The following is a 27,699-nucleotide window of genomic DNA, read 5'->3' on the forward strand; positions in this document are numbered from 1 at the left end:
ACAGTATTTACATTGAGTTGTAAAAGCCCATTACTCATATAACCTCGCCCCACATACATGCCACTCTTGGAGAGTAACCCTATCAGATTCAAAGACTAATCTAAGCCCATTCTTGATTAACAATGACCTAGGAATCAAATTCTTGAGAATCTCTAGCACGTAGAGTACATTGTTAAGAGTGAGTTCTTTCCCCGAGGTCATTTTCAGCATGATCTTTCCTTGTCCTTCTACAGTTGAAGTGGAGGAGTTTTCCCATAAAAAGTTGTTCCCCACTTTCTATCACTTTGTAGGTTGTGAACATCTTCTTATCTGCACAGATATAGCGGGTTGCTCCAGTATCCACCCACCACTCCTTGGGATTGCCCACCAAATTTACTTTAGAGACTACAGCAGCAAGATTGATGTCTGCCACTTCATCGGAAAGATAAAAATCCTCGACTATGTTGGCTTGTGCTGGCTTTTTGCTTGAACTCCCTCCGTTCTTGCAAACGTGACAATCCTTAGCACGATGTCCATCTTTGCCACACACAAAACACTTGCCTTTGAACCTCTTGTTGAACCCATTGTTGATCTATTTATTGATCTTACTTGTGGATCCTTGTTTGGGACCATTGCCATCATGCTTCCGCTTTTTGTTGTTGAACTTTGACCCATGTTCATGTTCCACAACATTTGCTTTAGTTTGCATGACATGGTTTTCTGACTTCTTGTCGGAACCATGGTTGTCCTCCTCAATCTTGAGTCGCACTATCAGTTCCTCCAATTTCATCTCCTTGTGCTTATGCTTTAGATAATTCTTGAATTCTTTCTAAGATGGTGGCAATTTTTCAATGATTGCTGCTACTTGGAAAGATTCACCGAGAACCATCCCTTCTGCATGTATGTCATAGAGAATTAATTGGAGATTTTGAGCATGGCTAATAACCGTCTTGGAATCCATCATTTTAAAGTCTAGAAAATGAAAGACAACAAATTTCTTTGTACCGGCATCCTCTGTCTTATATTTATGATCTAAAGATTCCCACAGTTCTTTAGCAGTACTTTTGACACTATATACATTGTACAGTGTATTGTCCGACCCAGTGAGGATTTAATTTTGACATAGAAAATCACCATGTTTCTATAAATCGATTGCGGCAACCACTTCCCGGTCAGTTTCTCTCTTGTTCAATGCCGGAGCTTTTTTATGGGTGAAGTGAGCCAAATTCAATGTGGTAAAATAAAATATCATTTTTTGTTACCATCTTTTAAAATCATTTCCATTGAATTTTTCTAGCTTCTCCCCATGATTTATCGATACTACCGTAATCATCACTGGCACAACAGGTGTGGGGGTCAGAGTAATAATAGTCTCCGTATTGTTTATTTCAATTGTCATAATTCTGGCGAAATATTAAGACACCAATCACAAAATTATACAAAAAAGAATTTACACACAAAATATACAGAATAATATTTTGTAATAAAATTTCAATAATAAACAATATATTACTACTATATTATCAAAGAAAGTATATTACTACTATTTAAAAAATTAAACAGTATATGACTACTATTTAATTTCCCGAAACAAAATATTCGTCTGTCTAAACTAGAAATAAATAAAAACGAAAATCTATTTTAAGATTGTTATAACCACAATGGTGTGTGTGTGTGTGCGCGCGCGCGCGCGTGTGTAAATTTAAATATATAATTAAAATAAACAACAAAATAAAATAATTCAGAAAATAATTATATAACTTAAATTCTGAATTAAATGCATACAGAAATTAAAGTCGAGGCTTGTATTGGACACAATCTCCTTAAAGTAGATTTTGCCCTCGCTTCAGTGCTTCAAGTTTTAACCGGCATCTACTTCTCAGGATGCAACGACTAACACTTGAAATTGCAACACTACAAAATCAAGTCTGGTGAACTAAAACACTGTTGTGACTCTTTCTTTTTCTCTTAAAATAAAATGCAGAATAGGTACAAAAATAAGAGGACGAAAAGAGGAAAAAGAAAGAAGAAAAACTCTCCAAAAATTCGATGGGAATGAATGTTGGATGGCCAACTATTTATAGAAGGAATGGTGGCTATTCGAACAAGTACCAACAGGAAAAACCTGTTTGGAACAGGAACAGATCTGTTCAGAATAGAAACAGATCTGTTCAGGTGGAAATTGCACCTGTTCGGATGTGTTTGGGTGAAGAAAAAAAAAATGGACCAATTTATTTTGAATTTTGAAACCAAAATTAAAAATAAATAAATAAATTACAAAAGTCTTTGGCCCAAAAAGATAAGTATTGGGCCGGACAAGTCCATTCCAACTTCACACCTCGCACCCGCGCCCAGTCTAACTCGGCCTGTCCGGGCGGACGGCGGTGGTATGCGCGTGTGGTTTTTATTTTGGGTCAAATGGGTCTAATCCACTTTACCCATAACTCCACCCTTCCACAAACTTGGATATCCCTTGGGGCCTATCTGAAGTATTCCAAGCTAAGGTATATAAACTCATTCAAAACCATAAGCCTTTCTAATGTGGAATAAGCACATTTCACAAATGTGTAGGAAACCCACCAAAATCCATTTCTATGAACCCGAAAAATGCGTGTTGAATTCTCATTCATACAAAAATGGTTTTGAGTAACAAAATACACTATTTTATTCACTACGCGAAATTAAATATGAACTCAATGAAAAACGTTAAAAATAATGTTTGGATCTCACCTTAATTAATACTCAAAGTTACCAACAAAAAATAAATAAATAAATAAAGGTTTTGTAAAGCCATTTCCCAAGAATAACATATGATATACGGTTCACATTTTTTTATAAAAAATTAAAAATTATTAAAATAACCGGTTCCAACCGACCCCTAAACCTGAATAACATAGGATATACGCAACCTATTAACACAAAGGCGAAAGCGAAGCAACTCGTGTTTAAAACCTCCCTCATGAGTCGGCGCAGACCATCCTTCAATCGCGTTCCGAGACAAAACTCTATAAATCCACTGCTACTACTCCACAACCACATGTATAACTAGCCCACATAGAATTGTAAGCACTTTCTCTTTCACAATCCCTCTTCTTTCTCTTCTCTATCTAGGGTTTTTCTGCTTCTTTTTCTATCTCCACCGCAATTCGGTTTCTGGGTTCTTGGCTTTCTGTGATTTATTTTTATTTTTTTTTATAATTTGAATTGGTAGAGTTTGTCCATAAAGTTTGTCCATAATCCTCTGTTATTTTTATACTCTCTTTGATTGTTGTCACTTGCAAATTTTGATTGGTATTGATTACTGTACAATAAAATTTAAAAAAAGAAAAAGAAAAAAGAAAAATGGGTGACTTTGATTGTCCCCAAATCAGAAATATATGCATTCTTGCCCATGTTGATCATGGCAAGACTACTCTTGCTGACCATTTGATTGCCTCCTATGGGGGTGGAGTACTTCACCCCAAGCAAGCTGGTAGGCTTAGATTCATGGATTATCTTGATGAAGAACAGAGGAGGGCTATAACAATGAAGAGCTCTTCCATATCTCTTCAATACAAAGACCATTCTATAAATCTTATAGACTCTCCTGGTCACATGGATTTTTGTAGTGAGGTATCTACCGCTGCGCGGTTGAGTGATGGGGCTTTAGTCTTGGTGGATGCTGTTGAGGGCGTCCACATTCAGACCCACGCAGTCTTGCGCCAAGCTTGGATTGAAAAGCTTACTCCTTGTTTGGTACTCAATAAGGTTGATAGGTTGATTTGTGAATTGAAGTTGAGTCCAATGGAGGCGTATACTCGTTTGCAAAGGATTGTTCACGAGGTTAATGGAATTATGAGTGGATACAAGTCAGAGAAGTATCTTTCGGACGTTGATTTGATGCTTGCAGGTCCATCTGGGGAAGTGGATTTTGAGAATCATGAGTTTGTAGAGGATGATGAGGAAGATACGTTTCAACCACAAAAGGGGAATGTTGTTTTTGTGTGTGCATTGGAAGGGTGGGGTTTTGGTATTAGTGAGTTTGCGGAGTTCTATGCTTCGAAGCTTGGGGCTAGCACAGCTGCGTTACTGAAAACTTTATGGGGTCCTCGGTATTTCAATCCCAAGAATAAGATGATTGTGGGTAAGAAGGGATTAGGTGGAGGAAATAGTAAGGCTCGACCCATGTTTGTGCAATTTGTGCTTGAGCCACTTTGGCAGGTTTACCAGGCTGCTTTGGAAGCTGATGGGGACAGAGCGGTACTTCAGAAAGTCATTAAGTCATTCAATTTGTCTATACCTCCTCGTGAACTTCAGAACAAGGATCCAAAAGCCGTGCTTCAAGCTGTCATGAGTCGCTGGCTTCCTTTGTCGGATGCAATCTTATCTATGGTAGTTAAGCATATGCCAGATCCGATTGCTGCCCAATCTCTACGGATAACACGTTTGATTCCTAAGAGAGAAGTTTTAAATGATGGGATTCCTTCGGATGTGCTTGCTGAAGCAGAGCTTGTTAGAAAATCTGTTGAGGTATGTGATTCAAGCCCTGAAGCGCCATGTGTTGCCTTTGTATCTAAGATGTTTGCCATTCCTGCAAAATTGCTACCTCAAAGGGGCTTATACGGTGAGATTTTAAACAATTCTACCGATGATGGTGAATCTGACGAGTGTTTCCTTGCATTTGCAAGGATTTTTAGTGGGGTTCTTTGTTCAGGGCAGAGGGTTTTCGTGCTTTCTGCATTATATGATCCATTAAAAGGGGAATCAATGCAAAAGCATGTACAGGAAACTGAGTTGCATTCATTGTATCTAATGATGGGTCAAGGCTTGAGACCAGTGGCATCTGCAAAGGCTGGGAATGTTGTGGCTATTAGGGGCCTTGGCCAGCATATATTGAAAAGTGCTACTCTTTCATCTACAAAGAATTGTTGGCCTTTCTCAAGTATGGTGTTCCAGGTTTCTCCCACCCTTAAAGTTGCAATTGAGCCTTCTGATCCAGCTGACATGGGTGCACTCATGAAAGGCTTGAGGCTCTTGAACCGTGCAGACCCATTTGTAGAGGTCAGTGTTTCTTCTAGAGGAGAGCATGTTCTTGCTGCTGCAGGAGAGGTTCATCTCGAGAGATGCATAAAAGATTTGAAGGAGAGATTCGCAAAAGTAAGCTTGGAAGTCTCACCACCTCTGGTTTCCTATAGAGAGACTATTGAAGGTGAGGCATCCAATCCATTAGAAACTTTGAAGTTGTTTAGTGGGACCTCCGATTATATTGAGAAGACAACACCAAATGGTAGATGTGTTGTTCGAGTGCTGGTCATGAAGCTTCCACCTGCTCTAACTAAGGTGCTTGATGAGAGTTCTGATCTGCTTGGAGGCATTATTGGAGGCAAATGGGGCCATACTGACAAAATCTTGGAAACTCAGAGAACAAGCATTGTGGAAGATGACAATCCAATTGAAACGCTTAAGACACGAATAACAGATGCTATTGAGAGTCACATTCCATCTGAGAGTACAGAGATTGACAAGGATCGGGCTGAGAAGTGTAAAATATTGCGGGAAAGGTTTCTTAAGAGAATCTGGGCACTGGGTCCTCGACAGGTCAGTCCTAATATACTCCTCACCCCGGATTCCAAAGGAAAGACAACTGATTGTTCTGTTCTCGTTCGGGGTTCCCCTTATGTGTCTGAGAGATTGGGTTTTGTGGGTTCATCTACCAATGGTGATGTAGCTTCTGAGGCATCGTCTGTAGAGACTCATGCTCTGTACCAAGAAGCGGAGAGTCTTGAGAGCAGTGTTGTGTCTGGATTTCAGCTAGCTACAGCATCCGGCCCTTTGTGTGACGAGCCCATGTGGGGTTTGGCATTTGTTGTTGAGGCTTGCATTTCACCATTGATTGGGCAATCAAATGAATCTGAAACTTCTTATCAACAACCAGAGCAATATGGCATCTTCACTGGGCAGGTGATGACAGCTGTCAAGGATGCCTGTAGGGCCGCTGTGCTTCAGAAGAAACCCCGGCTTGTGGAAGCCATGTATTTTTGTGAGTTGAACACGCCGACTGAATATTTGGGTCCTATGTATGCAGTGCTTGCTCGGAGGAGGGCTCGAGTTTTGAAGGAAGAAATGCAGGAAGGGTCTCCATTATTCACTGTGCATGCCTATGTGCCTGTTGCTGAGAGCTTTGGATTTGCAGATGAGCTGAGGAGATGGACTTCTGGGGCTTCAAGTGCTCTACTTGTTCTTAGTCATTGGGAAGCACTTGCTGAAGATCCTTTCTTTGTACCAAAGACAGAAGAAGAGATTGAAGAATTTGGAGATGGTTCTAGTGTTCTACCTAATACAGCAAGGAAACTCATTGATGCTGTGAGGCGGCGGAAGGGTCTCCCAGTGGAGGAAAAGGTAGTCCAGCATGCTACAAAGCAGAGGACTCGGGCACGTAAAGTGTAGGAAGTTTATTTTTTTGCAAGAAAGGGACATACTTTATGCGCAAACTTGAATTTTGATGCCAGTTTGGTTAAAGAATGATGATGAGTTCCCAATGTTTTTTTAAAGTGTTGTATGAAATTCTTGGTGATATATGAAAGGTATTTTTGGAATCATGGCCTCTTGTATTTTAGAATACCATGTTAAGTGATTTTACATCTTAGTTGGTTAAGTGTTTTTGGTTGGTCAGCTAACTTGGATTATAGTGTCAACATTGAATTTGGATGCATTTGGAGTATTCCTTAATTGTTTCAATCTCATGGAGATCAATTTTCTGTGAGATTTTCTTGTTATGGCACTCGTGTTTGTGCGTGACATTCTAGTAACTACATGAACATGCAGGTGTGACTTTGAGAGTTTTGACTCTAAAATATAACTAAAACGAAACTATTTTTTGTGATAGTAAGGTCACTGAGAAAATTTTGTTTTAGCATTCAACCCTAGAAGAAAATCACCAAATTCAGAAAATTTAAATTGATTGTGGTTTTGGCCTCCTACAATTATCTAGATTTTCACCCAAGTTTTATTTCCACCTTCACATGATGGTGAGTGTAGTTAATGGTTAGAAATGTCCTCTTCTTTGCATGCTAGTGTAGTTATAAGTAAATTTCATTAGGTCAAAGTCTCACATATGTGCAGAAAGATTCCAACACCACTATTGTTCCCCACAACACATTTTACAAAGTTCAATGTTATCCAGATTAGTCAACATTTATATGTTTTGATGCAACAAGATGTTATTTGTAACTAGTTTTGTCAAATACACGTGTGTGTGTGTGTGTGTGAGATTGGCGAATCTTGTGAAGAAAGAGCAAAAAGAGGCAGTCTCAGAACAATTAAGAGGCCAAAGATGTTGCGGATGCTACTGAAGGTTGTTCATTCATGTTAAACTGCAACCTTGTTTTGCTTCAAACTGTAATGTGTGTTGTCAAAATTTTTGATCGACTGTTCCAGTGATTTCATTGTTGCTTTTCCCAAGCTTATGGTTTAGAAGACATGTCGTGCAGAACTGGTTTAGAAGAAACAGCTGATTCTTACAGTTCCTCACCTTTCCGAGTTTCATTAAGACAGTAGATAATTTTTATACCTCTCCACCTTGGTAATCCTAAAACAACAATTCAATCTTTTTCAGTAAAACTTTCAGAGTTTGAGGTATGCCTGTTAAATATCAATTGCCTTGTCACTAAGATTTCCTTCTCTTTTTATATCAACAGGATATGAGTCCAATCCATGGAAGAGGAAGAACAACAAACCATTTACTTATCAAATCAAAATGACATTACATTAATCAGACATCAATTGTTGACAATATTAAAAAAAATGTAGCAGTCACCAGTTTGCCTCCTGGGAGTATAAGGTGAACATTGTGACAGTTAAATGGAAGACTCAACTGTCATCTCCAAGCAATGACTTCAACTCCAGAACTGACATCCTAATTTCTTGGATCTCTTCCAAGCACGAATCGCATCTTACGATCTCCAATAGTTGGTTCTTCTTCTCAGTTGCTGCAACTTTTGCTGTTTGTAACTCTGTTACATGGCTAAATTCCATCTTCAATTCTTCTTCCAAGATTTTCATCTCTTCCTCTTTCAACTCTGCTTCAAACACATGTTGGTGGTATTCAAGAATCATATTCTCAACTTCGGTGCTTCCGTTCTCTTTCATCTCCAATAGCATCTCTTTTTCTTTGATGATAGCCTGAAGCTTGTGCTCCATCTCCTCCGCAGATGTCGAACCTTTTTGTACGTCTGTTTGAACAACTTGCACTTCACTCTCCACTTCCCTCAATTTCCTGTTCAAATCTTCAACTTCCTTTCTCATGATTCCAATCTTTTCTTGTGCTTGTTTCATCTCAGTTTGTATCTTGGTCTTCTCCTCCTCAGACTTGAGTAACTCAGTAGCTTTACCACTCAAATGCCAGTTTCTCTGGGAGTGGGGAACATCTGCTCTCTCAATGTTTTCTATGGCAAATAGAACCTTTTCACTCTCTAGTCTTTGATTTTCTTCCTCTATTTTTGATTTCAACTGTGCAAGGTCACTCGTTAGTTCAACTTCGAGTTGTTGAAACTTTCTCAGAGCATCCTCAATTTCATTCTTACGGACTTGAAGGCAGGCTAATTCCTCTTTCTTTCGGTCCAGGTAAGACAATGACGCATTTACCCTTGCCCTTGCTTGAACTTCTCGCTGTTCAAAGTAACCAACTGATGAAGAAAAGCTTGAAATCGAGTATTTGAGAGCCGTTAATTTTCTATCTATTAGACCTCTTCTTTCATGCATCTCACAAGAAAGGGATTCCAGAGATGCATACTCTTGCTTCTTCATCTGAATAGCTTCTTCCATTGCTTCAATTTCTTTCGAGAGCTTATCAACCTCAGTGATTGCTTTCTCCAGTGACCAAAATACGCTAACGGTTTGGGCAGAATTTAGCAGCTTCTCTTGTGCTCTGTCCAACTTCGTTCTAACCAAATCCAAATCTTCGGAGACCTTTACCATAGTGAGATTCAATGACTTCGTTTCCAAGTCGGAATCATTTTCAAAATCAGTCTGGTTCTCTGCAACTACCTGAGGATCCTCATGACATAAGTTGGATCCATCTTGCATGTCCAAGCTAGGAAAATCAGTTTCCTCCACTAAAACCTTGCTTTCATCTGATGAGGTAGGTTTCTCTAATTCGGGAATTTCCATTCCAATTTGCTCATGTTGCCCTGAGTTCGCTCCTGCACAGGTCGGTGGTTCATCTACCTCAAGACTATCATTTTCTTGGGAATTTCCGGAACATTGGAGACTTTCTCCTCCATCATGCATGTATGATCCAAAGCAATTAGTTTCCTCCCTCATAAGTTCCTCTCCAGAAACATGATGTTCGTCTGGGTTGTGACATTTACCTCCATCCACTTCAACAAGCTTTTCTGGGTAATTAATTTTTCTAATTTCAACAATGTTCTGTCCTCCAAAAGAAAGCATTCTTTTAAATTCATCCCTCTCTTGCATGGCTTTTTCATATAGAGCCATTAATTTCTCATTCTCTTCATGCATTTCAGTAAGTTGATGCTCTAGATTTTCAACTTCCCTTTTCACCTCTAGCTCCTTCTCTTCACCAAATTCACCAAAATGATTGCTATGGTCTTCAGTTTTGTATTCTTGAGGATCATGAACTTTAACCATGCTTTTATCTGCATTTTCTGAATTTGCTCGATCATACAGTTCAATCAGTTTGTTGTTATCCTCAATTAAGACCTTAAGCTTCTTTTGCAATTCGTCATTTTCTTTGGACAAAATAATTGCTGTTTCATGAGCTTCTGCTTCTCTTTGGTTTGCAGCTGCAATGGCATCAACCATTGCCTTAAGCTCCATCTGATCATTCAAAGCAATATTAGGTATTTGCAATTTCTGTGCTTCTTCCTTCTGCACTTTCGAAGATCTCTCTGCTTCTAGCTCAGTTACGAAATCAGTAACATGCCTGCATGATATTAAGTTAGAGAACATGATAGCTGGAAAGAAAGATCGTTTCATTTATTTATATAGATAGATAGAAAACTAAACAAGAACCCTACATTTTTTGGGATAAATTTTCTTTTTCATTTTTGTATTTATTTATTTGTTATATATATTAGAGAAGCATCATCAAGTAGGAATAAAAGCAAACAAGGTAGAAATAATCTTATGAATTTAGAAACATCAGCAATTTTTCTAATTGCGATAACTGGGATTGGATAGGAGAAGCCAATTAAAAAGGAAATAATACCTTTCAAATTTATCTTTCTCTTCAAGGCAGAAGTTTAGTTTCTTGCGTAATGTGTCCATTTCTGATTGGTTTTGAATGGCCTGTAACAGAACTCTTATGTTTGTAAATGTAGTTCATGTGGTTGGGAAGGCAATGCTTCAGAATTAGAAACACGTTACTCTTTCAAAGCAGATTACCTGCATGCGGAGAAACTCATTTTCCTCGTTAATTGAAGTATGCCAAGGCGATCCTGGCTCCTGTATAATATATACATATAAGCAACCAATAGTTAGCACTTGAAATTTACAATATTGACAACAACAAAACAAAACAAAACAAAAAACAACGAATTTAATATAATAAAAAAAAAATCTAAATTGAAGCCACATGATAATTAGGAATAAGTGATATGCAGGCAGTTGGTGTGGCTGGCAGTTTTGATATGCTGTCCACTTGCTTTATGTTTTTGCCACTTGGAAGAAGCAAGAGAGTATTTTTGAAAAATGTATACTGACATGAACAGGAATAAGTGAATTAAGGATTATTGTCAAAGGGATGGACTAAATTAAGGAAAGGGATGGACTAAATTAAGGAACACACACATCAAGTATGTCCTTCCTTTAGTCAGTGATTTATTGTCATTTCATTTCTAAAAGCATATGTAAGCAACAAATTAGTTTTTGTTCTTGTGCTCTCTAATACAGTTTCTGCTTTCTAATTAGAAAAAAGAAAAAAAGAACTTGGTCTGGTTTCCTTCAATTATTAAGTTTGGAAGATGTACTAGATAAAAAATAAATAAATAAAAGAGTAGTTTAGTCATATAAATCCATTGGTCAAGCAGCTTGCAGATGTTGCAATTTGATATTCTATAATTGACATTTGACAATATATAAATTCAACCTAAAATTTAAGTTACATTTACTGATCTGCAAATTTGAATATGCTAGAAACATGATTAGGAAATAACCTTAGTGGAAACCAGTAGATCACCATCACTTTGAATATCAATTGCCGAATCTGAATTTCCTTTCTATAGCATAAAAATATTTGTAAGCTTTGATAATTAAAAAAGACACAATATCTGTCAAAATCATTCATATTTCATATTTACATTTTATAAAAAGTAAATAAATAAAAACTAGGGAAGAACCTGAACAATTGAAGCATCTGAATCATGCATAAGTTTCCAATCAAGTGCTTCCAGTAACTGCAATTTACTCGCATGGTAAAAGTTTCTATTTCAGGAAGCATGGCGATACGAAAAAAGAGTGAATACAAGAGCAGGGAAAAGAAGTCTCAATAATTTGGGATCTGTTTTTCGCACCTTATTCTGTAATATCGTGATCTGTTCATTCATCCTTTCTCGTTCACCTTCCTCACAAAAAGACTTCAATCTGCATGTTGGGTCATGAATACCAATAAAATTTCAAAATAAATTGTTAGAACATTTAATGAATTGTATTCAAGGAACATAATTCATTAATGCATGACGTATCTCCAGATAGAGCTAGGGAGTATCTATGTTATCTTTCTTTATTGAATATTTACATTATACTTTTATTGTGAATTTTATAGACTTTTCCTCCTGATGTTGTACACAATTTCAATTCTAACTCAAGTTGTATTTCTATTCTTAGACAGGTAATTGGCACTTGTCGATCATTATATGTTCAAATTCACTCGTTGGCTAAAATCAAGAAAACTATTGATATTACACATTTTCCTCCATACCATAAATATTTGTATTTGAAGTTGATATTTGTGCCTGTATTGCATTTTAGAGAAATACAGAGAATGCATGGAAAAAATACAAATAAAAACAGTTACATGCCTTCTAATTTCTTCTTTTAACTTCAAATTTTCCATGGCAAATCTTGTCACTTCCTGGTTCCTGTCCACCTGGGTGCGTATGACCTCTATTTCCTTAAGATATTCCTCCCTTTCTTGTAAAAGGTGTGCCTCAGCTGATATCTTTCCAGAAGCAACTGCCTCCAGCCTCTTAATTCCAGCTTCTCGAAACCGCAATCTCATTTTTAAGCCTTGTATCTCATCTTCTCTTTGTTTGGCCTGATTTACCCCAAGAATGCCAGAATTCAGTTTTCAGAATTAATTTCAAGATCATACACCTTTATTCAAAATATATAATATAGAACAACAAAGCATTGGGTGGCTGTATAATCCACATCTGCACACAGCTTTGTGGTAAGAACCAATTATTTCTCCTAAAGACAAAAGTACCCAGACATTTCATAATTTTAAGCCACTTCATTCTGTTCTCATATTAAATTCTTTTGCATTGACTCACATGTCTAAAACAAGAAGTTATCAAACAAGTAACAAAATGACCACAAGTTTTTCAAATTGCACATACCAACTGCATAGCGGCCTGATTTTCAGCAGCCAATGCCTGCAATGCAATGTCTTTATCCTTTTCTCTCCGAAAAGCCCCAACAAGGGCAACTTCATATTCTTTCTTCTGAGAAAAGAAAAGAAAAGAAAATAAATTAGAACCTATATGTCAGAAATGCTTTTCAATCTCAAGAAAGAGTGGTTACATACCTGTGAGATTCTTTTATCAGATGTAAGTGGACTGATGAGTGATCCATGAAGCCCTTCCCACTTAAAGGATCCTGGAGACCCTGGAAAGGATACTGTCCAAGCATCACTCTCATGGTTTCCAGCTCCCCCATTGACCAGACCTTTGAGACGAGAGACTTCTTTCTGGAGATAACGCAAAGCAAAGATAAATGAACATCTTCAAATCAGCAGAAAAGCTATAAGATTAAAAACTATTTAACTTGGGTAAGACTTTCTTATCAGCACTAAAAGAACAAATGTTTAATCATCAATGTAGTTGCTAATGAGTGATTAAAAGTGATTCTATCTACTTTACTCGCTCATGAATAGTACAACAAAAGGAAGGATTTAGCATAGCCAATTTGCTAAATACATTATAACTCGACTACTGGATGGAAATCAACCAAATTTTATGTTCACGACAAATTCTTATACGAAATAAATCTTTAATAAACATCAAAGGGCATTTTTTATTTAATAAGGTGTTGTTTGGTAACTGTGAAGCGAAGTTTCACATCGCCTAAGTACTAAAGTAATGTTAAGCATATAAGCGTGAGGGTACCATCACCTCAATAGCTAGCTTTTGGGGCTGAGTTCTACATAAGACCGTGTAACATGGTATCAGTATTCAAGGACAGGTAGGGTGCATGTCCTTGACCGGCACGCTGAAGGTGCTGCCAAGTGAGCACGCTGGGCATAAGGGAGGGTGTAAGACAAAGTCCCACATTGCCTGAGTACTAAAGTAATGTTAAGCATATAAGCGCACGAGGGCACCCTCACCTCAATAGCTAGTTTTTGGGGTTGAGTTCTACCCAAGACCGTGTAACAGTAGCGAAGTCCCACATTGCCTAAGTACTAATTCTAAAGTAATGTTAAGCATATAAGTGTGAAGGCACCCTCACCTCAAGCTAGCTTTTGGGGTTAAGTTCTATCCAAGACCGTGTAACAATAGCAAAGTCTCACATCGCCTAAGTACTAAAGTAATGTTAAGCATACAAGCGTCACGGCACCCTCACCTCAGTAGCTACCGTGTAACAGTAACATATACAACTTACAGTTTACAAAAAAATATTAAACATATTTATGTTTGTTAAAACCTACCATCACCTACTCCACCTACTACACCTACCATCACCTACTCCACCTACTACACCTACTCCACTACATCTCCTATATAAGGAGCCCCTCACCATTTGTAATATATAACATATATCAATCAATAATACAATTCTCTATTTCTTTTTATACATCAATTTTAACATGGTATCAGAGCCAGGTTAAACACTTAGTATTTTTCGCTTTACCGGCGGGCGGCAACCTCGCCTTGGCCGCCCGCCGGACCTCAACCTAATTCGCTAGAATTTTCTAGACATACCTTGAAATTTCTTCGAGTCCACCACCACTGCCCTTCCTCTCACTATTGTCCTCCTCCTCACCCTCCCTGGCGTCGATCGTCTACGGAAGGGTCTAATCGCCGTAACACGCAACCTCCTCAAACCGTTCAGCAAAAGATGTATTCTGGCCAAGCAATTCCTTCATCAAAGCCAGTCCAGCAGATGCTCTCTCATTCAGATAATAGCAATCAAGGAGGACATGCTGCACAAGCCACTTCTTCTGGGCATATGTTACCAGTTTCTCCCCAAGCTGTTCAACCTTCGGTTATGGCTTCTTCAAACCACCAGCAGGTACAGCCACACCAAAAATCAATGAATCAAACTAACCAACAGTCATTTCAGCAATCTAGTAGGCAACACCCTCATGTACAACCACAGTCACAACTCCCTATTTCGTCATCTCTGCAAAATAGTTCCCAAATTCAACCTCAAAATTCTTCGCCACCAGTGTCATTGCCTGTGACTCAATCATCCTCGATGACTCCCATATCACAGCATCAGCAGAAGCTTCGCATGCCTCTTCCTCCTGATGGACATCTACTGGAAGTACGAGACCAGACCCTCCTGCGAATCACCGGATTCCTGCACCCCAACCGAACACCTGCGCCACCAGAAATCCATCATGAAGTCGCAGCGCAACGCCCTCCTCATCGCCTGTGCACTCATCTTCTACTGGCTCCTCTACTCCGTCACCCATTTGGTTATTCGGATCGAGCAGTTGAATCAGAGGATCGAGAGGTTGAAAAATCATGACTGATTTTTATTTCATGCTTCGAGGCAGTAACTTCTGTTCAACCTATGACTAATTGTGGGTTTTAAGTTCTGAATTTTGATCTCTTTCAGTGGCTCATGATTGACAGAAAATAGCTAGAAGACTAATTTTGGGAAAGGGACATGGAACGCAGGATGGTGAAACATATTTGAGGAGGAAGAAACTCCATAAGTTCAAAGAGTCAGCTTGGAAATGTCTTTATTCTCTATCTGCTGAGCTCACCAACACAAGATGCTATCTCAATGGAAAGTTTTCACTTTTTTGACTAAAGCCACCGCCCAACTTTTGTCCCCCTCTTTTCTTATTTATTTATCATCACACCCAGACACCAACTTTTGTCCCCCTCTTTTCGTTTCTTTTTATTTTTATATTATTCACCACTCTTCTTTTATTTAAACATACCACCCTCTCTCCACATCCGAGCCCACAGATTCACCCACCTCTGCTTTTTCAACTCTTTATTTTATTTTATTTTATTTACCACACTGATGTTTTTCATATAATTCATCTACCAATATTTTTTATCTATTTTCTTTATCCCTTGTTTTCTTTCCTTTTATTTTTATTTTTACACAAAACACTCCCAAAAAACAAAGGAAGAAGACGAACTGCACACCAAACTCATTTTATTCATGTCGGGGCTCACCCCGATCACCATTTTACACCAAAAAAAAAAAAAAAAACCAACACAAATCGGCACAGTGGGATTTTTCTTTTCCCTTCTCTACTCTACTGCAGGTCTCTTTTTTTTGCCTCCGTCCTGGGCGGCCCTTGCCGGTGCTGCCTCCGTGTTTCCCACGCCACCGAGCACGTTCACTCCCTCCTACTCTTCCACTACAGCATATGGTGGACCTCCAAATCGGAACATCAAGGTGGCCTTCCGCTTCAGCTCCTTGTTTTCCGTTTTCAGCACACTTATCTCTACTCGCGCATCCTTATAAATGCGTTGGAGCAGAGCCAGTTGGGCGTTTAACTGCTGCACCTCATTTGTCCTACTCTGCAGCCGGTGCGACAGGTTTGTGACCGCCATCATGGTCTCCACACATGACTTCAAAGTATACTGATTGGCCTCAATATCAGTTTGCACCGCCATTTTTTGCTCCACCGACCGCATCGGAAAGTTCAACGGAGCAAAACCAGAGGCGCTTGGTTGAGGTTCACTGGCCACCGCACCAGTTATCTCTCTTGTTGACTCGTTGAGGTCGGGAAAGAGAGTGAGCAGACCACGGGACGAAGAGGCCATATTCTAGGTCGCTGAACGGGAAGACGAGGCCATGTTATGGGTTGCTGAGTGTTTCAGAGAAGGGTTGGTTACAGAGTGTTTACAGAGTGTTTCAAGATTTGCAGCTCTTAGCGACAAGCTCTCAGAGAACGAAGAGGTTTCAACTGGTTTGTTAAGCCTCAGCCTCCGCTTCGGTTTATAAAGACCATGATGAAGAGGCAGACATGCGCATCGCGCGCCACTTGACGCCAGACGACAAAACGGGCACGCAAGCCAATGTGGTGACGCGCCTCGCCATCATGTCCGGTACATCTTTTTATAACTTGGGCGCGCCTTTTGATGGCACGCCTTTTGAAAGATTGGGCACACCTTTTGAGGGTGCGACTTTTTAAGGGTCCGACAAGACTCTGTAAACTGTCCCGACATTGATTCCGGTTAGCTCCTTCATGGGTCCGACAAGACTCTGTAAACTGTCCCGACATTGATTCCGGTTAGCTCCTTAATGGGTCCGACAAGACTCTGTAAACTGTCCCGACATTGATTCCGGTTAGCTCCTTAATGGGTCCGACAAGACTCTGTAAACTGTCCCGACATTGATTCCGGTTAGCTCCTTCATGGGTCCGACAAAACTCTGTAAACTGTCCCGACATTGATTCCGGTTAGTTTCTACAAGGGTCCAGCAAGACTCCGTAAACTGTCACAACAACTGTCACAACATTATCTGCTACAACGGTTCGACATGACCCCATAAACTGTCTTCTACATCGGTCCAACACGAGCCAGTGTCTTCTACATCGGTCTGCCATAACCATACAGTCTTCTACAACGGTCTGACACGACCATACAGTGTCTCCTATCCATTTTTTATTTTTCAGGTTATTTTCTTGTTTTGTTACTCTCTCCAAACTCAAGTTGGTTAGTTCCTATCCCCCTTGAGTTTGCGGGGGGCTGTTAAAACCTACCATCACCTACTCCACCTACTACACCTACCACCACCTACTACCACCTACTACACACCTACCACTACCACCTACTACCACCTACTACACACCTACCACTACCACCTACTCCACTACATCTCCTATATAAGGACTCCCTCACCATTTGTAATATATAACATATATCAATCAATAATACAATTCTCTATTTCTTTTTATACATCAATTTTAACAATGTTTATTTTTGGAAAAATGACAACAAAAACCTGTTTGGTACACATTTGTTTTAAAAATAAGTGGAAGGGGTGGCCGAAAGTGCTTGTCAATGGTTGGAGAAAGTAGCCTAAGGTGATTTCTTCCGGTGGAAGGTGGCTGGTGGTGGCCAGAGGTGGTTGTCAATGGTCGCAGAAAGTAGCCTAAGGTGATTTCTTCTGGTGGAAGGTGGTTAGCGGTGGCCAGAGGTGGTTGTTGGAGGTCACCAGCAATAGTGGCTGGATGTGGTGCCCAGTGGTGGTGATGAGGGGTGGGTGATGGCTGGAGGGGGTGGAAGAAGGAAGAAAAACCAAACTTTTTTTCCTAAACAAGTAAAACCAACTTTTTTTGTGGTTACAAGAATTTAGTAAATTTTTGAAGTATTTGGAAACAAAAATAGATACCAAATGAATTTTATTTCCAGTTTTCAATTTTTTTGTAAATATAAATAGAAAATTTCAAACACAAACCATATACCTAAAGTGGACAACCATGTGAAAATTAGTCAAGTGATCATACAAAATCATATTTGTTCTAGTTCCAGCGTGTAGAGTGTTTCAAATGTACAAAACCCAATGTTGCATGAACATTAGTCAAGTGATCATACAAAATCATATTTGTTCTAGTTCCAGTGTGTAGAATGTTTCAAATGTACAAAACCCAATGTTGCATGAACGTCATCTCTAGATGTGTGATGCATCTTGGATACAACATGACATGGCATTCTGGTAGTGTCATGTGGCTGACATGCCAAATGCAGGAAACTAGCATCTTGTCTTGTATAGGAAAATTGTAACAAAACTAAAATTCTTTCCAAGTTCCAAATAAAACTTTACAAGACTAATTTATTGGTAATTTAACAGAGTGAAGTGTCTCATTATAAAAATAAAATGAAAAATGTCAGAACTTGCATGATACCTTGAGTTGTTGAATCTGAACCCGCATAGCAAGAACATCGCCAGAAGCATCCTCATTCACAATAGCCTAGCAAATCCAACAGCTAGAAATTTTCAGTAGTTCCAAAAAAAAAAAAAAAAAAAGCGCCAAAAGTGTGCAATCAATCACAATTGAGACTCAAAACTTAGGAAGACAGAGCAATGGGAAAAAAAAAGAAGCCCAAATGATACATGATGAGCAGGTGAAGTACAGGTTTCAACCCTCAAAAAAGGTACTCAACTTTTAGCATCATAGAACTGTCTATCCATTCTTAAGATGATAAGTAAAACACACACACACTAAATGACCAGGTAAAGATTGCATACATGGTTCTTGATGAATTTAGCACGCTGTGCAAACTTCAATGTACTTAGAGTCTCCAGTGAACAGCTGCAAAGTAATAATCATGCAAAAGTATGTATTTATCGCACAAATAAACAAAAAGAACCAAAGTTGTTGAAAGAAAAGATATGGTTGTGAATGTGTTAGAATTTATCATCACCTACCACCACTACCACCTCACCTACTCCACTAAACCTAACCCACTACACCACTATCACCATCCACTACACACCATCCACTACACCTACATCTATATAAGGAACCATTTGTAATAGACAGAATATGAATGAATATATCAATCAATAATACATATATTTTTACTTGGTATCAGAGCAAGGTTAAGAACCTGATCATTCTGCTTCACCGGCGGGCGGCAGCCTCGCCTTGGCCGTCCGTCGGACCTCTACACATATCTTCACCCCTCTGCCAGAAAGCCATAGCTGAACTCTTCTCTGCCTCACACATATTTGTTCATCAATGGCGACATCAACCCACCGGCCAATGAAAAATGCACCAACCCAACATGAATGATGTCCACATGGGTTATTATTCTGCAGCACTAAAATTCCACAACTTTACGGCCCAATATCCATGATTTTTTTCCAAGTGCTGGATTGTTAAGCTCTCTGTTTTGTTTGAAGCTTTGGCACAGAGAGAGAGTGTGTGCGTGTTCATCTCAGAGAGCCAGTGAGAGTTGTGTATGTTAGGTCTTGCCGAGAGACTTATCGAATAACACACGAAACGCATTGCCGACGAGCTTAAACGCCTCTTCCGAGGCAGCGAAGGGGTTCTTGTCTGGATGCAGGGCTAGGGCGAGCCTCTTGTACTGTTTCTTGATGGTGTTGATGTGAGAGAAAGGCTCGATCTGGAGGACCTTGTACCAGTCCAGTGTTGCGCTTGCGGTGGCGGCGAAGCGGAGGATTTTGAAGGCGGTGAGGGTTTCGGAGAGGCCATCGAGTTTGGGGAAGAGACGGTGAGCTCTCTTGGCGTATTTTAGGGCTGATTTGAGGTTGGAAGACTTGTATTTCTGCTCTGCTAAGGTTTTGAGGCGGTGGGCTTCTTCTCGCTCTTGCTGTGTCTTGTCATCCATTTTCGGACCTCGAGGAGAGAGAGAGAGAGAGAGATATCACGCCAAAGCTGCGAGAGCCACATTACGAACCTACCACACCCAGTTTTTTCTTTGTTTATACCTCTTTTTTATTATTATCCTATATTCCTCACACACACTCTCTTTCACTATCACCCTATTTTATGTCTCCACTCAAGGACATCCACTAGCCTCACCCACTACTTTGTCACTTTTCCACTCTATCTGCTGTTATCTTTTGCACTCTCCTGACCGATTCCCTCATCCCTCCGCCATATGCCATAACATAATCATAATTCTCAATTGCCCCACACGGGCTTGTCTCTCCCCACCTTTCTTTATTATATATATATATATATATATTTTATAATATATTACTCCACCAGCGTTGTTCTAATTTTTTTTTTTTTATTCTCTCAGTGCTTAGTCCACCAACTCACTTCCCTCTTTTCTTTATTTCTTTTAAACACTTTTCCACGAACAGTGAGCCAGCCTTTTTCAAATAATTTTTCATTACATTTTTTTCTTAAAAAAAAAAAAAAAAAAAAAAAAAAAAAATTACAGATTTGCACAACACTTTGTTTTATTTATATTAGGGATCAACCCCGATCACAATTTTAAAAAAAAAAAAAAAAAAAAAATACAAACAAACACACCCACACCCACAGTGGGATTTTTCTTCTCTACGCTGCTGCAGGTCTCTTCTTCTTGCCTCCGTCCTGGCCGGCCCTTGACGGTGTTGCCTCCGTGTTTCCCACTCCACTGGGCACGATCACTCCACCCTGCTCCTCCACTGCAGCATACGGCGGACCTCCAAATCGGAACATCACGGTGGCCTTCCGCTTCAGCTCCTTGTTTTCTGTCCTTAGCACGCTTATCTCTGCTCGCGCATCCTTATACATGCGTTGGAGCAGAGCCAGCTGGGAGTTTAAATGCTGCACCTCATTTGTCCTACTCTGCAGCCGGTTCGACAAATTTGTGACTGCCGTCATGCTTTCCACACATGCCTTCAAAGTATACTGATTGGCCTCCACATCCGACTGCACTGCCATTCTTTGCTCCACAGACCGCATCGGAAAGTTCAACGGGGCAAACTCCGGGGCGCTTGGTTGAGGTTCCAGTGCCACCGCACCAGTTCTCTCTCTTGTTGACTCGTTGAGGTCGGGAAAGAGGGTGAGCAGTCCACGGGAAGACGAGGACGAGGCCATTTTCTGGGCAACAGAGTGTTACAGAATATCTCTCGCAACAGAGTGTTACAGACTCTCTCTCTCAGCACAACGAAGAGTTTTTCAGACTTTCTCTCTCAGCACAACGAAGTTTTTTTTTCAGAGGTTTTTCGCAGCTTCTCTCTGCCTCAGCCTCAGCATCAACCTTGGTTAAATAGCCAAGGCAGCCACGCGCATCGCGCGCCTCTTGCCACCAGCCGACAAACGGGCACGCAAGCCAAGGCGCCCACGTGCCTCGCCATCATGTCCGGCACACCTTTTGATGAGTTGGGCACGCCTTTTGATGGCACGCCTTTTTATGGATTGGGCACGCCTTTTGATGGCACGCCTTTTGAAAAATTGGGCGCACCTTTTGAGGATGTGATTTTTTCAGGGGTCCGACAAGACTCTGTAAACTGTCCCGACATTGATTCCGGTTAGCTCCTTTATGGGTCCGACAAGACTCTGTAAACTGTCCCGACATTGATTCCGGTTAGCTCCTTTATGGGTCCGACAAGACTCTGTAAACTGTCCCGACATAGATTCCGGTTAGTTTCTACAAGGGTCCGACAAGACTCTGTAAACTGTCCCGACATTGATTCCGGTTAGTTTCTATAAGGGTCCAGCAAGACTCTGTAAACTGTCACAACATTGTCTGCTACAACGGTCCGACATGACCCCATAAACTGTCTTCTACATCGGTCTGACACCCCCATACAGTGTCATCTACAACGTTATGACACCACCATACAGTGTCCTCTACAACGTTATGACACCACCATACCGTGTCTTCACCAACGGTCTGACACGACCATACAGTGTCTCCTATCCTTTTTTTATGTATTTTCTTGTTTTGTTCCTCTCTTCAAACTCAAGTTGGTTAGTTTCTATCCTCCTTGAGTTTGCGGGGGGCTGTTAGAATTTATCATCACCTACCACCTCACCTACTCCACTAAACCTAACCCACTACACCACTATCACCATCCACTACACCTACATCTATATAAGGAACCATTTGTAATAGACAGAATATGAATGAATATATCAATCAATAATACATATATTTTTACTGAATGCAACTTACTGAAGTTAAAATTTTAGCAAGACTAGTCAGTTAAAAATACTCAGTTTTTAGGTAAAACCTTGTATGGACAGAAATACGATTATTTAAACTTGGGGCAAAAAGAAAATAATTTGAAACCATTTTATATGGACAGAAAATCTAGAGGCAGAAAGCAATAAACAATATCATAAAAAAGAAACACCAACCAACTAGACGGGCTAATATTCGCAATTATAATTGTTTTTGCATTCCCTCCTAGCGAGTCCTGTGAAAAACAAAAGAGAAGCCATATAATATAAATTTATGTCTCACTGCAAGTCAATGAACAATACAGGAACTTGAGCGCTCCTTACATGAACATTCTCTAAACTGAGCAAATTTACTCTAACATATAGGCAAGTTTGACAATGGAAAATACTGGAACTTCCAACCATGCAGGTAATTAATGGGCAATAACTTTTGTAATTGAGTATCCCTTATTAGAGTAGGTAAAAGAAGTGAAAATTGTAAGCTCTATCCATCTAACACCCTGAACCATGAATTCCGCATATAAAATGCTTTACATAAATGACATCCATTGTAGTTAACCTGTAAATAGTGCCAAAAACACATTTGAGTTCTAACTTATAAATACTTCATGTATCTCACAACAATAATGAAGAGAAAGTTAACCGTATTGTATTGCCTGATTAACAACTCTTCTAAGCTACTGAACACTCAATAGCCTTACCACAGCAGGTAATTATATAGATTCAAAGAAAGATTATGTAGTAATTTCTAAATATGATATTGGTAACTTGGTATAATGGACGAAAATGCATTTTATTGACCTGAAGCAAAAATGTAAGCTTTGAATCCCGATAAGGAACATGGAGTGACTTCCCAGTAGATATATTCACAAGGTTCATAATCACAAGCCTGCAGATACAAGAATCAAAAAACTTTTTAAAGAAAGCAATAAATAGGATTCAAACATTCAAGGACAGATGGTGGACTTCTAAATTTAACTTTACTACAGTATGGAAGAAAAGGAGGGAGAACAAACCCTAATGTTGAAAGAGACTTGTTGATATTAGTAGCTTCCTTCAATCGCTCACCTTCAGCACCAGAACTCTTCTGCCTGTGATAAAAAAAATGATAATAAATTAGTTAATAAATCTGCAGGTACATGATTCAATCCTGTCACGAGGGCTCCACTTTCTAATTATTCAGCATACTTTGATGTTACCTTTCAGAACCTGCTAAATCCACAAGATTAAGTCGAGCGAACAGGTGATGAGTTACCCCTTGGGATTCCCACTAAACATGAACCACCGATTAGAATCCCAACACCCAAATAAAAGCCACTGAAATAACAAGAACAACAAGACTGCTCACCTTACTTTCAATGATGCATGTAAACACACTATGAGAACGGCTACTTGCTAGATTCATATTAGTGGCAGCCACCTTTCTGTTTGCTGCACCCTGAAGCATGATTACATTAATGGAAAATAGGATCGGTACGTTTGTTCTTTGAAAGACAGACATGCATCAACAACATGTGGATCACCCAGAAGTAAGCATATATTCTGAATACCCAAAGCAAAACAAACTAGAAATTATTAAAGTTTTATAAACTTGAGTAGGAGATTGAGGAAATCAAAATTGATTGTGAACATATCACATCAAGATCAGTAACATGCTTATTGATGCCCAAATTACCAACTTCAGCTCACTGTTTTGTGAATTCCATTTTCTTTATTTTACCAAAAACAAATGACATGCTGCCAACAAAAGCCAGATTTTGCATCTTTATACTTGTAAAGGTTTATCTTTATACTTGTATAGGTTGGAAACCAATTTTCTTGCTTCCTTCCATTCCTTCTCATTTCCAAAACAAGCAGCTAAAGGAAATTATCAAACTTAATTATTCCAATTAACCATTCACTGCCATTTCAATAGAGAAACAGATCTAGATAGATGATCAATGACCTCTGACCAAGTCAAATGGCTGCGAGTCATTTAAAATATCAGATTCAATTCTATCGTAGAAAACTGAGTAATTAGTTCTAGACATTTGTATACATAAAAGTTATGACTTGCTGAGGTTGAGGATCAGGAACAAAGAAGAAAATTGAGTGAAGCTAAATGCATACTTGCACAAGCTGTTGAATAACATCCCGAGCACATGTAACTTCAACCTCGGTGAGATTATCTACATAAACCCCTTTCTTGGTGTCTTCTCTTAGCTGCAATGCAGAGATCAAAGCTTTTTAAGTAGTCCTTTCAATGTAGAGAAAATAAGATGGGTAGAGTATCCTTCAAAATGTGGCAAGTTCCACAAATAAAACTAAATAGTATCTAAAACAAAGAAACCAATAGATGAAAATTTTGACATCTTGGCTATACCTGTAAATTGGTGGAGGTCGGATCTAAAAGATCGAGAATTTGTTCATTATATATTTCTAAAAAAGAACATTTACAAGTGAATTTTAACTTTTCTTCTCTGCGTGCGTCCTTTTCCTGTCATGCCACAGTTAAAACACGAAATATTGCATTAAAATCTTTGCACAAAAAATGGATACAAGTTTGAGTAGTTGGCATGATATAAAAGAAATTATTCCTCAAAAGGATAAAGAGAAATTGATAAATTATATTTCACTTTAAGATCTAGCATGCACATGAATTTCAAAAAAAAATTAATAATTTGCTGTATGCAAAAGTCATTTGTGTATATATCTAAAGGTCTAGTACGAAAGTAGAAGTCAAGAAGTTACAGAATAACTGGTCAAAAACATAAATAAATAAATAAAAATAGTTACAAATATATAACTGAGGGAGACCCCCAAACATAGCAAATAAAAACATTAAAAAGAATCAAATATACGTCCTCTAATGTGAGAAAACTACTATGTAGTCCCTAATGACCATAGTTCCTTATAACCACTGGATCAACTTATCATAGTAAAATATTTCCTATATGAAGAAGGTTTTAAAATATTTCATTCTCAATGTCAAGGAAAAAAAAAAGAAGAAAAAGAAGAAGAAGAATATTATCCTTTCAGTTTAATCATTAAAAAGCAGTTCACTGTTTATATGGCAAGGCTGTTATAGAAGTAGGGGCATATCATTTTACATAAAAGGAAAATGTTTAAGACTCCTAATAAAACTCCCACAATTTCACCCACAATGATGTGGAATGATGGGGGTTAACTTTTGATTTGTTACATAATCATGTGGGGCTCTACTTGCTTGCCATATCATTGTGGGTGTATTTGGGGGTCTCAAATGTGGGTCTCTAGCATTACTCTTACATAAAATATTTCTTCCAATGCAAAAATTAATAAGATTCTCTTATCCGATTCAAATCTGAACTGTACTTTGATTCAAGCAACAGATACCTTTTGAATTCTTGAAAACAAGTACTCAAAGACTCTTGGTGTCATTCCACAGTTGACACTATGTCTTCGTGCGCCCCCCCCCTCAATGTCCCCAAGCATTGTGTGGGTCTTTCCACTTCCAGTCTACATTTAAACAATTGAAATAAGAAACATGAGATTGCAACCTATCAAAAAAAATCACATAAAAATTTAATTGTCAAGAAATTACAGAGACGTACACTTGACAAGACTAGCAGAAGAAGCAAGAATATGCTCAAAAGAACTCTACTATCCAAAAGAACAAGACTTTCTACTGTTGAAACTCAACTCATTAGAGGAAACTTTATAACATATACACAGTCCCTTAACTGTGAGTGAAAAAAAGAGAAAGAAGAATAAAACGAATAGTGATTAATGAATGAACACATTGGTGGGGGTACTGACCTGGCCATAGGCAAACATGCAGCTGTTGTAGCCTCCCATGCAATTATCCACCATTGGCACCCCTGCCACTTTAAATAGCTCCTCCTGATAAATCATCAAAATGAAACCCATGACATGACTTTTTTTCTTATAACTTGGTAGACCATGACATGATAAAGACCAACAGAAAAAAATAAAACTAATTAGAATATACCTGGTTAACATTTTCATCTGCAACAAGATCAAAGGTAAAACGTGATTCTGGATGCCCAGTCCATGTAATTGTCTGGCAGCTATCTTGTTTAACACATCTACTATATCCTTGCAGTGATATCTCAGAACTACTCAGAGGACGTACTCTTATTATAACCTGCAATCATAAAAAAAAAAATTCCCAGATTAGTGATAAATTGCTTTCTATGACAATTAAATTAAATTGCAAAAAAGCTCAGAGCTTCCAATACTATCTTATCAATAAGTTTTACCAACTTGCACATGTTCAATAACTTCATCAATAGATCACAGTCATTGCTTCATACAATAAAAGATTCTATTTGAAGCCAAATGTTTCTGCATGGTTCTGCATGGTTCGCAGCGTCACTAGATGATTGAAGTTCATTATTTGATCATAATTTCATAGAGCCAATAAAAAAAAAACAAAAAGCAAAATTCAAGCACAATAAAGCAAAGCCAAGACACAGCCTCCTGAGGTCAGTACCTAATTTCTTTTTAGTTTTTACCCTTCATTGGGCCACCAGGAAATTTGAGAAAAACAAAGGTAATCAATTTCAACTACAATTTTGAGCATTGTCTTGGTGAGTGAAAAGTGAACATTTAACCCCAACTAAACAATGCAGTTGTATTAAGCTCATTCAGATTTGAAGTAGTTCTATTCCAACGCAAGTAATTCAAATTTTTGTTTCTCAGGTTTATTTCATTTTTATCCCCTAAACTATTGCTACTTTCATATTTCATCCCTAAATTATCAATTTCATCTATTTAGTCTCTAATATTTTTTTAGATTTCAGTTCATATGGTCCAATTGGAGATTAATTTTAAAATTTGGACAATCTATTATACAACCAAGCATCCATCTTCATACTCACACTATATTAAACAATTTATACCCTACAATCAAACACTCGTCTTCTTCTCCACCCCTCATTTCAAAAAAGTGAATTAACAAAAAGAAGTATTTGGTCTTATGATTAAAGATGTTTAAATTTTGAAATGACTTTTTTTTCCCCCATGAAAAAATAGGCTTTATTTGGACAATTGTCTCCAATTGGACAGTGTTAGCTGAAATTAGAAACTTTAAACAGATGATTTTCTTTTTTTAAATTGCGGTACTTTTGGGGATAAAAGTGAAATTAACCCTTGTTCCTCGGTCTACATTTTTCTCAGCAACCAAACAAGATGCAGAGAGAGAAAAACTAACAACTGTGAATTCGAAATCAACAGTAGTACCTGAACATTGTGATCTTTCCAGAAAGAAGGATCTTCTATCAACTCGAAGCTCTGTTTCGACGCTCTGCCACTGTGATCATCTCGAATCGCCGAGAACTGCAAGAGATTTTCCTTGGACTCTGATTTGAAGAGGTCTGGAGAACTCCGGACCAAGGGCATCGAAGACTGGTCTTGGAAGCCTAATCGGCTTTTTATCGCACTCGCAGCCTCTGATATGAACGGCATTGAAATCTAGGGTTTTTGCAAAGAGTTGAAGATGGAATTGAAGCCAAAATCTATAGTTGATTGTAGAGAGAGAGAGAGAGAGAGAGAGAGAGAGAGAGAGGGTTTGGGGGAGAGAATGAGAGAGGAATTGGGAAATGAAAAGAAGAGAGTTGGGGGGGGGGGGGAGAAGGGGATCGGACGACTGTGGTCAAATGTGATTTTGGATGGACGGTCAGGATGGCTTTTGGATTTCAAGTTTTGTAGACCGTTTGGGGTTGGATTCGAAAATT

General features: G+C 38.8%; 2 protein-coding genes across 4 annotated transcripts; one reads left to right on the top strand and one right to left on the bottom strand.

Moving 5' to 3' along the window:
- The first annotated feature begins 2,890 nt into the window (after positions 1-2,890).
- On the top strand, positions 2,891-6,557 carry LOC114303351 (uncharacterized). 2 transcript variants are annotated; one of them, XM_028248495.2, is made up of 2 exons: positions 2,891-3,041; positions 3,588-6,557. In XM_028248495.2, the coding sequence occupies exon 2, from the start codon at positions 3,763-3,765 to the stop codon at positions 6,403-6,405; it is 2,643 nt and encodes an 880-aa protein (XP_028104296.2). In that variant the 5' UTR covers positions 2,891-3,041; positions 3,588-3,762; the 3' UTR covers positions 6,406-6,557. The 2 variants fall into 2 exon arrangements, with proteins under 2 accessions (XP_028104296.2, XP_028104295.2); XM_028248494.2 differs by having other exon boundaries at positions 2,905-6,557.
- Positions 6,558-7,618: 1,061 nt separating this feature from the next.
- Positions 7,619-27,542, bottom strand: LOC114303350 (kinesin-like protein KIN-12E). Of its 2 annotated transcripts, XM_028248493.2 has the most exons (21): positions 27,206-27,542; positions 25,953-26,108; positions 25,760-25,843; positions 25,337-25,459; positions 24,345-24,458; positions 24,092-24,184; positions 23,331-23,420; positions 23,182-23,252; positions 22,999-23,073; positions 22,784-22,871; positions 22,160-22,218; positions 18,583-18,646; positions 18,239-18,304; positions 12,725-12,886; positions 12,537-12,641; positions 11,997-12,232; positions 11,490-11,559; positions 11,316-11,372; positions 10,363-10,422; positions 10,187-10,266; positions 7,675-9,901 (listed from the first exon to the last, which is right to left on the bottom strand). In XM_028248493.2, the coding sequence occupies exons 1-21, from the start codon at positions 27,428-27,430 to the stop codon at positions 7,828-7,830; spliced, it is 4,152 nt and encodes a 1,383-aa protein (XP_028104294.2). In that variant the 5' UTR covers positions 27,431-27,542; the 3' UTR covers positions 7,675-7,827. The 2 variants fall into 2 exon arrangements, with proteins under 2 accessions (XP_082767047.1, XP_028104294.2); XM_082910921.1 differs by lacking the exons at positions 25,760-25,843; positions 25,953-26,108; positions 27,206-27,542 and adding an exon at positions 11,133-11,195 and having other exon boundaries at positions 7,619-9,901; positions 25,337-25,453.
- Positions 27,543-27,699: the final 157 nt, after the last annotated feature.

The sequence above is a fragment of the Camellia sinensis genome, unplaced genomic scaffold, assembly GCF_055761805.1.
Source record: "Camellia sinensis isolate YWXY unplaced genomic scaffold, ASM5576180v1 Unanchor1, whole genome shotgun sequence".
Taxonomy (NCBI): Eukaryota; Viridiplantae; Streptophyta; class Magnoliopsida; order Ericales; family Theaceae; genus Camellia; species Camellia sinensis.

Bases quoted from the DNA above. Each gene is read 5' to 3' on its own strand.
- LOC114303351 (XM_028248494.2), top strand. From the start codon at position 3,322: ATGGGTGACTTTGATTGTCCCCAAATCAGAAATATATGCATTCTTGCC.
- LOC114303350 (XM_028248493.2), bottom strand. From the start codon at position 27,430: ATGCCGTTCATATCAGAGGCTGCGAGTGCGATAAAAAGCCGATTAGGC. The intron at 23,074-23,181 runs GTAACATCAAAG...TTTTTATCACAG, and splicing joins GATTTAGCAGGTTCTGAAAG to GCAGAAGAGTTCTGGTGCTG. The intron at 22,872-22,998 runs GTTTGTTCTCCC...TTGTATCTGCAG, and splicing joins AAGTCTCTTTCAACATTAGG to GCTTGTGATTATGAACCTTG.